This window comes from Armigeres subalbatus, chromosome 2 (genome assembly GCF_024139115.2).
Source record: "Armigeres subalbatus isolate Guangzhou_Male chromosome 2, GZ_Asu_2, whole genome shotgun sequence".
Taxonomy (NCBI): Eukaryota; Metazoa; Arthropoda; class Insecta; order Diptera; family Culicidae; genus Armigeres; species Armigeres subalbatus.
The window spans coordinates 430,115,639-430,129,536 of record NC_085140.1 but is presented as its reverse complement, the minus strand read 5'-3'; the positions used below and the strand labels follow the sequence as shown (position 1 = coordinate 430,129,536).

Genomic DNA, 13,898 nt, shown 5'->3' with positions numbered 1-13,898 from the left:
TTCTTCTTTTCGTTTTCTATATAAAAAATAAGTTTACACTTCCTTTGAGGCAATATGTAACTCATGAATGGATGAACCGATTAGTTTGATTTATGCACGGTTCAATACGTTCTAGAATGGGCTGTGTTGTGTTTATATATAGAAAAAACATGAATTTTTATTTTTATTTTGAGTTGTGAAGAAATCCAAGACGATTATACATAAGTCGATTCTGAATTCGTTGCTGCAATATTTGACATTTACAAAGTAAAAGTGTCGATCCCGGGCAACGAAGGGTCTGATCTGCTAGTAAAGTATAAAGATGAAAAGTATAAATAGCTTGCAAATAGACCACATCACCTCACATTTTCCCTCAGGAGTTGCCACAATATATTATCCAATGGTTTTTTTCTGGAGGCATCATTTTACGAGCAGAACCAATCTTTATAATCAATGTCGTCGTTATCTTACGTTTAGTAACATCACAATACTATAGCTCTCGATTTCGAACAGCAAACTGCTATTACGCACATAATTTGTTGAAAGCTACCATATACCACAATTTGCACATAAATAATCAGTCTAATCAGAATTATCACAGTTTCTGAAGTAATTTTAGAAAATCCTCCACTAATATCAACATCTTACATGTAACTCTGAGTAAAGCCGCACCTCTTGAACCGCACCTCTTGGTGGACAGACGCTCGAGACGGATCTCCTCTCTCCATCTGATGTCAGAAAGATAACAGTGCTCAGGCTGCACTACCAGCTAGATACGCAACCCTTAGCTGGCGGTCTTGTCTCGGTTGACCCGTGAAAGATAGGAACTTGGGGACTAGGACTATATTGGACACTCTTTCCTTGATGCTAACCAACCATTTTGCAGTCAAATTTTTCATTCATTCGAATAATTTTCCCAAATTCAATAAATTCACTTCGAATTTCCTCTTCATTTGCTTTTAATTTTCCATGAAATATTCAATCGGAATTCTACCAGAAACTCCTTTGAAGTTTTCAGCTATGACACTCCGGGATTTATTCACAAAATTTTAATGGGAAATTATTCAGAAGTTTCGTGTATTTTTTTCGAATTTTTCCAAAACTTTTTGTTGTTGTAATTATTACTGAAATTCATAGAACCATCTCTGGAAACTATATGAAAGGATATTGTTTTGCAACGTTTCAGTTGTTCCATACTGTTAGTTCAATAATTTTTGACTATATCTAAGCGTTCTTGATTAGTACCAATGCGCAGAAAGCACCGTCAATGTCAAGATAAGTAAAACTCTCGCTGCCATTACCTAGGGCAAAATAGGTAGGACTAGATTAGCATTTTACGTGATGGAATATGATTTTGACATTAAAGTTAAACATGACGAGACAAGCCAAGTGTAATGCAGAAAAATATGTTATTCGACGAGAAGCACGTTCGTTTGATCGCTTATGGAATGACACAGTTTGGCATTCAACACTACTCTCGTAAAGGGTGTAGCTGCTTAAACTTGGACAAATACACTGATAAGTTGTCAAATAGGTTAGTTCAATTTATTTCTTTTTAAAGAATGCTGTTTTTCAAATGCTATGAAAACTCCAAGTACGAGACGCCTGCTAAATGATAACGCTTTGATAACGAGGTTTTGTTAAATCCTCGACACAGCCTAATTGTGGTTTGAAAATTAATGAAGTGTTTTCAAAAAAAATATCCATGCCCCATCAAATAAGTATTATTGAACATAAAATTCATTAAATTAAAAAATAGAAGTATTTAGTAGTTGGAGAAACCAACTCAATTTAATTACAAATTTTGAAATAATTCAATCGCAAACATGTGGGGTGTTAAGATTCAAGATTCAGACGCGACAAATCTAAATATAAATCCAAATGAAAACTCACAAAAGAAAATAATTATTCCATTTTAATGAAATGTAATACGATCATCTCTGCCAGTGATGAACATGCACTTGAAAGCGCTTACCATCCTACCATGTAATAAAATCTAAATTTCTTTATCAACAACGTTAACCCCTTTTATCCATTTTTCGTTCCTCTTTTATAGTAACCTATCCCATTCCAGTGGAGCTCCATGCCGAGACCTGCATCGCCATCTGGACTCAACAACACCGGTAAGGACAATCTAGATCAAAACATAATCGTCATCGTAGGATGGAAACAAGGACATAAAATCTCCACCCCCCCCCGAAAACGAAATAACAAAAGCAGGTCAGCGAGCTCCAGCCAAAGCTCAGCCAGAAGTTGATTCTAGCACGTACCCAAGTGCCAAGTGGGGAAACTCCTCAAAGGGCATTAGAAGTGGCGGCGGTCTGATTTACCCCACGACGACAGCACACAACACACGCCTGCCTCAGAATGGCGACGACGATTAAGAATGAAAATATACAAATAAGTGATAATGGTGGACCAAAGACGACGGTGGCCGCCGCCGCCGCAGCAGCAGCACTAATACATCCACTGGCACCGATGGCGACGGCAATGACGATGGCCACCGCTCCTCTCGAGGTGCGAGACGAGACGTCCCAAAACGAGAAATCAGTTCACACTCAGCCATCGCAGCCGTCGAAACGACAACCGGGATTACGCGCGTGGTTCCGCAAATCGAACACTTGTGGCAGTTTGTACGTGAAGTGTAGCTGCAATAACGGGCTCCCATCTGGGGAATCGCCGCACGCCGGTTCGGAAGGGGACGGAACGGCCAAGGGCATAGCAGAGGGCAGCCAACGGCACCACAGTCATCACCACAGTACTAGGCCCATTTCAACCTCGGAGAAGGACTTTAGGAAGATCAAGGTTTTGCACGCATTCGCGCATCCGGACACAACGACTGTGTTCACCGACAAAAATAAGTACGCCAGCAATTTAGGGGAATCGCCGACACGGGCCTTGATCACGTCTGCTTTATCCGGCGAATTTGAAATAGTTCACTCGACACATTCCAAGAGATTGTCTGCTCCAAATTTTAAAGCAGATTACGCATTTCATCCTGAATTTGTGCTCAATAAACTTACACCCAAACCGAACGGACTGATTCAGGTGGAGAAAACTCCCTCCATTAGCATTCCATCGCCGAGGAAGTCATTTCTCAAAAAGAGCTCCAAAAGCTATCCGGGATTGTCCCCATCTGACAGTAGCGTAGATTCGATCGGACGATCGTTGGCACACAACTATTCCGCATCTTCTAGTGTAGACGAAGTAACTGAAGAGGAAGAGCAAGGAGTGCACCAAAGTAGTGAAGAGTTTCCAAGTTCGCAGGACTCGTACATATCGTTCAGTGCAAAGCCAGAACCTCCAGGGAATTCATTCAGTAACAGCAATATCCAGGAGCTTTCGCTCAAATATGCAGCAATCAAGGCTGTCGAAGAACAGGATGTCCATGAGCAATCTTTGACGAAGCAAGCGGAAGAAATCGCGAGTGATAGTAACGGTCAGTTGAAAGATAGCATCAGCAGAAAGGATTCCGCCATCCAATGCTGCAGTGATAGTGCTTGTGATAGTGATAACTCTAGCAATAATACTTGCAACAGCTCCAGCAGCAGCCCGAAAAGTCCCCCCTCTCTGCTGCAGCAGTTCAGTCGGGCGTTTGTTTCCTCCGCCCCAGGATCCCCAATCGCATCGACACCGACACCGCCGCTAGACCGTTCCGCACAGGAGTTTTTCATCCAGTCCGGCATCCTCGGACCAATGGGCAATGGATCGTCGGTGCTCATGCGGAAGACCTCCAAGATCGTTCCGAACGTGGACGGTCCGGTTAAGGAGAGGGTAAGTTGGATTTTGCGGGGGTAAATCGAATGAATGAACGGGGCAGGAGGGACGATGACTACGGGCAAAATTTCCTTCGCGGAATCGGAAATATGTCAACCCAGTGCTAATTGACTTGTTCAATACTGATACAACGAATATCACTTCAAACCATTGTGCGTGTTATCGATTGTGGGGGTACGGCTTGATGTGGTTCTCAATTTATTATTCTGTATGTTTTATGTTTCAATGATTTCGTTCAATGGTAAGAACATGTAATTCGGGGTCAAGTTGGTTAGTGAGGTGTAGTTACTTACTTTAGAACCAATGGGACTCACGTCTGCAATAATATTTCCATTTCGATTGAATATGTTGGCAATGAATAATATGCTAACGATTCCCATTTCATTATTAACCAAATTAATCGAATTGGTCATGTACCCTGATACTGTTCCTATGCTTTGATACACAGTACAGTATTTATGTTTTGTTTGCTAATGAAATATGTCGGCTATCTGTGATCAAAAACAGAAAGGCCTCGTGAGAAGATTTTAAGCAATCCACTATTGACAAAGTAGTAGTAAAACGTCGTGTTGATATTCTGATGTTTATTCGCCAAAGAAAGTGTTATGTAAAACGTCCAGCATTTATCTTGTATCAGTGCCGAACCGTTCCCCTAGTAGTGGCACGGCATTACCAAGACTAGCGGGTTCCATTCCCGATCCGGAGGAGCAAACCAATCTGGTTGGACATTTTCTCGACTTCTCTGGCAATTAAGTGGCATTGTGCTTGCCACACGATTTCACATCTCATATAGGGTTACTGATCCTAGACGTCTTTCCATAGCTACGATATTCATCCCTCGAAAAACAAAGCAATGAAAAGGTAGGTTTTTTTTTGTTTCTTATTTTTGTGATTTTTTTTTTCACTAGTGAGCACGCGTGATTGGTGCAATATTTCTTTGTTTCTTTCGTGATGAGATGATGTTCAGTGATATGGAAAACGGAGCAGTTTCCAAATCAATTATCACTTATCACTTCTTTCTACTTATTCACTTTTTATAATTCATAACTAAATATATGTAATTTAAATCTCATTTGTCCCTTCTCTCATTCTAATCACTAACGTCTCATGTATCATTAATTTCTCAATTTTCTTCTTCCAGGCTTATAGCCGACTCTCAACTTTCATTGTTATTATTAGAAAGCTTTCAATACCAACCAAAAGTAACTTGTATTCAATTTAAAAAAAATGACAGAAGGCTTAGAAGATTTATTTGCCAAAAAAATTGATCATACGCCGAATCTGAGCTCAACGGGACATGTAGAGGGCTCATGATATAGGAATGCACAAAGGGTAACCTGGCTTAGACACCACGCACTTAATAACTCAAGACAAAATTTTCAAAACGACTTATCTGCTTTTGTAAACAAAGATTCAAACGACGATTCGACGAATCTGATAGCTCACCCACGCAAACCAACACCATCAATAGGTAGGGGAAGGATTCCGCTACCTGTTGATGGTGTTGGTTTGCGTGGGAGAGGTATCAGATTCGTCAAATTGTCGTTTGAATCTTTGCTTACAAAAGCAGATAAGTCGTTTTGAAAATTTTGTCTTGAACTGTGGATGTGCTTAATAAACTCTACACGGACAGATAAATCAACCCAAATTTTGAGTTCAATATACGCACTCATGAGAATATCACAGAGAAAATTTACCCAAATTTGGGTAGTTTTCCCTTTCTTCCCCATGATTGCTATCAAAATTAGAGCAAGATGCAAACACCTCACCGAGGTTGCTCAGCCCAATAACCCAAATTTGAGTAAATTCAATATTCTCTATTTTAGGTTGATTAGGGTCCGCTTTGGATAAATTCAACTCAGCTTTGGGTAAATTGTTTACATGGGATTAAAGGCAAACTATCTAGTGCCAGAAAAGTCATTTTACTCAAATTTGGGTTATTGGCCCAAACCACGGTTTTGAGCGCAAACAACCCATTTTTGGGTAGTTTCGGTTTTTAGTGTACACGGAAGAAAAAAAATACCCAAAATTGAGTATTTTTAAACTTACTTTTGAGTATTTTTTTCTCTTTTCTTTCATCCACTCTTTCTTTTGTTGTCAAAAACAAAAGAGCCAAACAATCCAACGACGCCAGTTCAATACGGGAAGCCAATGTTGAGTTTTATTACCTGAGGTCGAAATTGAGTGAATTAAACTTACATTTGGGTAAATAAATTTTCCGTTGGGTACTTTTTTAACATGTAAGTAAAGGCAAACTACTTCGACCCTACTTACTCAATTTTGGCTTCCCGTACGGATGTTCGAGGTCGGGTGAATTAAACTCACTATTGGGTAGTTTATTTCTTCCGTGTAGGCTACGAGGCCGCATTATCCCAGTTGGGGATGTAAGTTCAACAAGATGAAGAATAAGAAGAGGAAGAAAAGGGACATGCTTTAGGGATGCCTGTAACCGCTCAATGTTTCTAAACTCTAAAGTTTTTTTTGGATCTATTAATCTCTATAGAACACTTTCGGGATTTTTTTCATTGAATGTCAAAAAGTTAATTTCTTTCAACGTTTCATAAGTTCGAAATATGACCTTATAGTAAAGCTGAGTTTAATTAGACATGAATTAGCATCTCAGCGATAAATATTTTTAGAAATTTTTGCTAGTGAAATTTTCCTAAACATACTACATAGGAGAAATCGAAATCGATTTTTTCGTAGATAAATTTTCAGATAGGGTAACGGTACCAATAGTGGAGGTATTAGTAGATCCACAAAAGAAAATATTTTTTAAAAATTGATAATTATGGGGAATTTACTGCTTTATTATCTTAGTCAATAGATAAACTAATAAATTTGCTAAAAAAAATGAGATAGATGTCATTCAACATCAACAATTACCAAATATTGCTGGCACCACTATGGGTACACTGTTCCTTTAGTGGCAGTAAAAATTAATTTTGGTTCCTATAGTGGTGCTATCTATTGGTTTCTTATGAGACTCACCAGTATTGGTACAGTTGCACCACTATAGGTGCAAGGGAGTCAATTTTGTTAAGGAAAATCATTGTTTTCAATAGTTTTTCAAGCGAAATCTTAAGGTAAGTTGCATTTAACAGGATATTTAAAGCACGTCGCATCAACTGAAACCATCGTAAAGTCTATAAATATGATAAATCTCATTAAAACCCCACTACCTCCACTATTGGTGCTACCTCCACTAAGGGTACGGTTACCCTAATGGCCAAAATTTGATTAATTACTGAAAGCCAATAATATTTTAGGAATATTTTGTTATAAGTCAACCTTTGCGTTATGTAGGTTTTGAATATTGATTGACATTTTTACCATCTTCTGAAAATTTTATTAACTTTTCCGACAGGTACGGAGTTTGTTTTTAAGTGATTTCAAATATTAAAACTGTTGTAAAAACTACATTAGCCGATTCCTTAGCAATATTTGCATTTCATCGCTATGGATGCTTATTTTCGAATTATACTGATTTCTAGAACGCTGAATAGCTCCACAATTATTCAAGATTCCGTTGGAGTCTATTGCTCCCGGAAAAAGTAAAAAAAATAGCTTGTGTAACACCTTGAACTTCATGAACTCACAAAGCAAATATAGTTAAAATATTTTTAAGAATCGTGGGCCAGCTAGATTCAATCCGGTTACATCGGCCAAATTTCAGAGAACAAAGTGAAAGAGTCATGTACGAGACACTGAAGACGGCTTTACAGTTGAGATCGAAAAACGTATCTGCAAATATTAAAATGTGGTGGAATTAAATGGAATGGTATTAAACTTGTCTTGCCGGATAAAGACATCACACTTAAAAACTCAATTATTTCCTTAAATCTATGGATTGAAACTCAACAATGCTTTCTGCTACGGAGAAGGGCTGTTTAGCCGAAAGCCAAAGAATATACAATACATAATATACTATTTGGCCGAACAAACCATTAGTCCGAAAGTAATTTGGCCTAACAAATCATTAGGCCGAACGGGTCATACGGTCGAATTGGTCATTTGGCCGAATATGTTATTTGGCGAATATGCCATCTGACCAAAATAGAGCATGCAACATTTTTTGACTCAGAAGAAAAATTATAAACAATAGCAAGTAGATATAAATAGCGTATTTGTAAATAAAAAGTCAAGTAGTAACGGGTGACAACTAAAAAAATGGAATAACTTTAATACTTTTATTTCTGAACAATGTTTTCACAGGAATATGACTTTATGTGAATGAATCCTTAGAATTGTCACACACTCACTTGTTTCACTCCAACATTGCTCTCGACATGCCGTAGAAACAAGAAATACTGCGGCGTGCATTGTAAATTTTTCAAGCGAACAAAGATCATGGGAAAAGTACACGGTCGAACATTATAAGCGTGAAAATGTTTCGAAAACTGTCATAGCATTATTTGGTCTACTCAGCTCCATTGTATACAAAGGTGATTGTAGGCCAAAGCCACGAAGCAACTCATAAGCAGGATCAGAAACAGCATTCCGAAAATCGATGTGGTAGAACTAGGATGGTCTAACCGGTAGTACCGAAACCGGTATTACCGGTTAATTTTCAGTATCGAAAATACCGGTATTAGAGACGAAAAGTACCGGTATTTTCGGTATTTCGAATTTTTCTGTCAATATATAAAATTTTGAAACGTTTTCACCTACATAAATCAACTGCTAAACTGCCTGTAATCGCATATCTGTCCCATATAGATAGGAAATCCAACAAATATGGGATAAATATGCGATTACAGTAAGCTTCATTCTGTTAACCATCTGTCAAATTGCCAATGAAATTTTTCTTGTTTCCGTCGTTTTCCCGCAATATATGAAACTGTGAAAAAGGTATGTGCCGTAATAGTTTTCTTCTGGAGATAACCTGTGAAAAATAATTTGCTGCTAAAATATGTCCGTTCTGAATTCGGAAAACAAATTGTATTGGTGACTGACACCCAGACACGCTGGAATGGCATGTTATTCATGCTCAAATGGTTCTATTAGTTGAAGGGATCCGTTTAAAAAACTTCAGTGATGATGATTGTTTGACGGTAGGTGAAATAATTCAAGCCTTCGAACCTGTTCAATCTATTGACGAACTACACTGCCGTGAGTTCCGCACTCATATGAAGTCAACGTGGCGCTCCAAGTTATGGTGAATCAATTATCAAATCAAGCCGCCAACATCTTCGATGCTCTCAAAGAATGAATCCAAGGAAGACGATCAGAATACGCTGATCTTTTTCTTTTTTAAATAATCCGTAAAGCAATGAATGACCAGAAATGATATTGGCATTTTCTTCAAGACATCCTGAGATACTTTGATCTTGAAGCGTCTAATCATTACTGAATCCTGATGCGATCGTTGAAGCTGAGACAACGACCACACCTGACGATCGGTACGAAGAAGATACCTCTATGCTTAGCTTAGCTTAGCTTAGCTTAGATTGACTGTACATATCAATGGTTGCTACTCCGTGATTGATCAGAACTGGTGCAAATTGCACTACGATCCAAGTGAACAGTGGTTGGGATTTACCATCTATTCTCGAAGTGCACGTTTCAGCAGCTCGCAAATGTTGATCAATAACGGCGCCGGCCAAGTCCTTACAGTCAGTTGGGGAAGGGAGGGAATGTTAGTGTGTGGTTATTGTTGCTACTAGAGACCGAGAATACCTCTGCATCTCCACAATTACCACGGGAAGGAATTAGTGTTAGTTGGGTGGGGTTATCAGTAACATAGATCGGGATTCACCATGGAAAGTGATGTGATCCATGCAACTTCTACACAACAGTATAAGCATTTCCTAAATTTGTTCAATCATTCATTCTTCGCGAGAATAAACAATCAGTCGCTCAAAGTGAGCGATTGTTCATTTGGAATTCCGAATTAGGCGCCCGCGTCATCATTTCTTTAACGTAAGAAAAGTAAGAAAAAAACGGGATTGAAATTGAAAATAAAGTAATATTCACGGCTGTTCAACCACATTGATAGTAATCGGAAAGCCAATGTCATTCAGCAACACTTATTTTATCTCTATCTGAGGCTAAATAAGAATGTTAATTTACGTTTATTTTACATGTCGTTTATTTTGCATTACTTCCGCGCGCGTGTGTGTGTGCCGTGACCAGTATACCGTAATCAGGATCTCACTGGTATTAATCCTGATGTGCCGGTTGGCACTCGTGTTGGGCTTGTGCGCTTTGAGCGGCACACGTTCGCTTCCCAGTCAACATAAAATCGTACATGATGCAATACAAGATGCTAAATTGGAGACGATATACATACATATTGTATGGAGGAGTACCTCAATCGCCTCCACTTCAGCATCCTCCACGACACCATATACGTTCATATGTGGACTGGGTTTGATAGGGCCTGCTTATAGACACATGCAGCTTTTTGTAGAGGTTCAACAGAGCCCACTGTCAAACCCCACCACATCCTAGGCAGGCCCCCTAACTCGCAGTGGCCATGGGGAGGGGTCGTCAAGCCCTTGGACATAGTCCCTGCTGCCCCTGGTACGAAGAAGATACCTCTATGGATGATTTTCCTAGTTTATCGGATAAAGAACAACTTGAAGAGACTGCAACGGAGCAAAACACTTGCGTTGCAGGTGGCAACTACGTTGACGCCAGGATCCTTGCAAACAATCCATAAAGAATTCTCCTAATATGAATCTGAAGGAATTAAGGGCAAGACTTACTGGAAACTGATTTTTGACACTCTTAGAATCATTTGTCCAACTTCGATTGGACTAGAAAGGGCATTTTCAGCAGTTGGCAATATTGCCAAAAAAATCAGATGCGGATTAGGAAATGAATCGCTCATTACGTTATGTCTACTAGTTTCACTTTGATCAACTCAACAAGCAATGGTTTTAGCACAGAAAAACAGACATAACACTTGTGAAATTTTCATCGTTTACTGATTTACTGGTCAATTTAAATAATCATTAGTTGGCCAATCGAACACTCGTGGTGCGCTAATCGGATTTGCTCGAGTTTGAGGTTTGCTCAAAATCCCTTAAATTTCCAAGTTTTTCCAACAAAATATGTATAGCGCTATGTATGGATCTTCAATGAAGAGGAAAACAGAATTTCAGTGTAATTTTTTAAAGATAAAAGTACCAAAATATGAAAAGATTTGAAGTATGGAACATTGGGGCGAAACCAGCTCAATAACTGCATACTGAAGTGTCTCATGTCTATAAAACATCACTCACTGAATTTCTTGGAAATTTCACTTTGGAATAAGCCCTTAACCTTATCTGTGAGTCGCTCGTGAGAAAAGTTATCCTATTTTGTATAAAAAGTTACATTAAATGTATGACCCCTAAATCCCCTATAATTCAATATTTTTAATGAATTATATGATTATTTGTTATTTTCATTATATCATTGGAACATCAATTAAATTAACATTACTACATCATTTCCTTGCTCAGAATCATTGAGCTATATTATTTCATAGGGGAATTTGGGCAAAAAGGTAAGAAAAAAGAGTATCTCCCATCACCTCCTATCTATGGTCACATCAAGACTCATAACATATGACTATTCTTGTCTAGTTGTGCTATCGGGTATGGTTTGGAAATGTTTGGCATCGGTGCTATTCAAAAGTTTTTAAAAATCGTTTTTTACTCAATAAATAACCAAATAAAACATTTGTGAAACGATTTATTTCATTAATTTTTGTTCGGCAAACATTTGTCAATATCTGTTCAACACTTTGAGACCATAATATTAACACTTATCTGTAAATATTACTATTTTTTACAGAATACATGAAAATTGCACATAAAATGCATTTTGATGCTTATTTGACCCCAAGATTCCTTAAATTTCCAACTTTTACCAACAAAATATATTTAGTGCCCTTCTGTGGATCCACAGTGAAGAGATAAACACAATTTTAGAACAATGTCTTAAAGATAAAACGACAAATAGTTTGGAAACTCGCGATATATGGAGCATTAGGGCAAAACGAGCTCAATAACTTCATACAGAAGCGTTCTACGTCCATGAAACAGCACTCACTGAATTCTTTGCAAAATTCCCTTTCGAATAAGCTCTTGATCTCTTCTGTAAGTTGTTCGTGAAGAAAGTTATCATTTTTTTCCACCTTTGAAATCGGATTTCCCCATTGTGCAATGGTGCCTATTCATATTTCATGAACCGCCATCTTAGATATTTCAAAATGGCATCGGATATTGATTTTTCGGCTATCTTCGTAATTCCAGGGTTCCGTACGAAATGAAAATACTGTGTGATTTTTATTTTTAAACCCTTTATAAGCAAAATACCATAAGGCTACCAAAAAGCCGCTTGGTTTGGTTTAGTAGAACTCCGACCACATGATTTTCTTTAATGGGTAGTTTCATGATCATTTTACTTGTTTCTTGTCAAGCAAATTTTTGATCTCGGAAACTGATTTCGGAAGCTCAGTAAACTTATTTTACATATGATCTCAGCATAAGTAAATTTACGGCTGTAACCCTGCATATTCTGGTGCAAATCAGTCGATAAACGTTATTTTCAAAAAGAAAGGGGTAAACAAGTTTTTTCATGACATTCTCTTCGCGTTTAGTGATTATATTCATATGTATGACTTTCTTAGAGCTAAGTACTTACGTCGAAAGCTCTACGTCCGCTAACTGGAAGTCAGCTTTATCTAGATATGTAGTAGGTCAAGCAAAGATGAGTACTGCTAGGTTTACCATCAGCCTTTTCTCCTTATGATTAAATATTGATGTTTTCCAGTACCTTTCCTGCATTTACCATATTTTAACTGATAAATCATATTGAGTCAACACTTTTCCCAGATGCTTCCCAATATCAACCGGATCAATTTGGTTTCTTTGAACAGTTCGAAGTTGTTCAAAACAATCAGTTATCTTTTAATTAACTTTTATTTTTATTGAATTTCAATTAGTCTCATATACGAATGGCTTTCATTCATTGACCCATTTTTCTTCCAAACAAGCATTCTCAATTTGAGAGCCACTGCCCCCCGCCGCATCACTCACGGGATGTGCGAAGTACGCAGCACATGTCACTTGGACGGTGCGCGTCCGCCATCGTTGAAGCTGCGCCAGCGTGACACGTTCGTCGAGAGAGTCGTCGTGTGAAGGATTCGGTTGTTTTCCCGCACAAATTGACTCGAATTGAAACAAATTAGGACTGCCTCCAACAGCCTGGACCGATGAAGATATGGGATAGCTGTTGATGTTCGATGCTGCGAGTCGAAAGATCACGTCAACAATTACCCCGATGCTAAGTTGGATGCGTCACCGCGCTTGATTGTATTGCGTGAACGATATGCTGGGCTTTGTTATGGCTTTGCGACAAATGAAGTGATAAACATTCAGATCGTTTAATGTTTGGTGCTGAAGTAAACCGAATAACAAAATCGCTTCTGTTGTGTCCCATCCTCATAAAATGAAAGTCATTCAGCGGGAGGGGTGTGAAAACTAGTATTCTCTTGATCACGGCGGAAATCGTGGGAATCGTGATTCAGAAGATGTTTATTCTTATTAGCTTCATTAACGAGCAATACAGGACGGGGCTGGTTCGCTTTAAATTCAATAGAGGAACACCTCCATTTTCCATCCTTTGCTCCCCATGGTAATCATATTTCAAAACAAAAGTGTGAAGCATTAGATTTTTCGATTTTCTTTCACAAACATGCGTTGGAAAACAACAAAACATAATGGAAATTAAGTTTCAATTGGTTTAGGGCACACAGTTCTAAGATTCCATTAAATAGTTCAAAATGTCGTGAAAGTCCCTTTACATAGCTGTGCAATGTTCGATTTCTTTAACTTGAACTCTGTACAAAAAATTCAAGAATAGGTTATTATTCTACTGTCTTAAACGGTTATCTACTCTCTTAAACGAGTGTGGTACTACTTCATTTAATTCCACCACGTTGTAATCATTACAGATACGCATTTATGAACTGTGAGGCCGTCTTTAGTGTATCTGTTATCTTTTAATTATTTGTTGGCAGTCACGAAAAGTATTTTGTTGTTTTACATTCAGAAAGTTTCTAAAACATTTTTGAAAAATGTCATTTCTTGTCATTAGATTAATTTGTTGATAACTTTATCCAAGTAATTTTCAATTCTGAATTTTGA

The 13,898-nt window shown here is 38.2% G+C and overlaps 1 protein-coding gene across 1 annotated transcript in view; it reads left to right on the top strand.

Annotated features, from left to right (window-relative positions):
* LOC134213558 (cGMP-dependent protein kinase, isozyme 1) overlaps positions 1 to 13,898 on the top strand; it is a 123,661-nt gene that overhangs the window by 82,240 nt on the left and 27,523 nt on the right. Inside the window, exon 2 of the mRNA XM_062692710.1 lies at positions 2,036 to 3,753. Coding sequence (XP_062548694.1) covers positions 2,347 to 3,753 — 1,407 coding nt within the window. The 5' untranslated portion in view covers positions 2,036 to 2,346. The remainder of the gene's footprint in view (positions 1 to 2,035; positions 3,754 to 13,898) is intronic.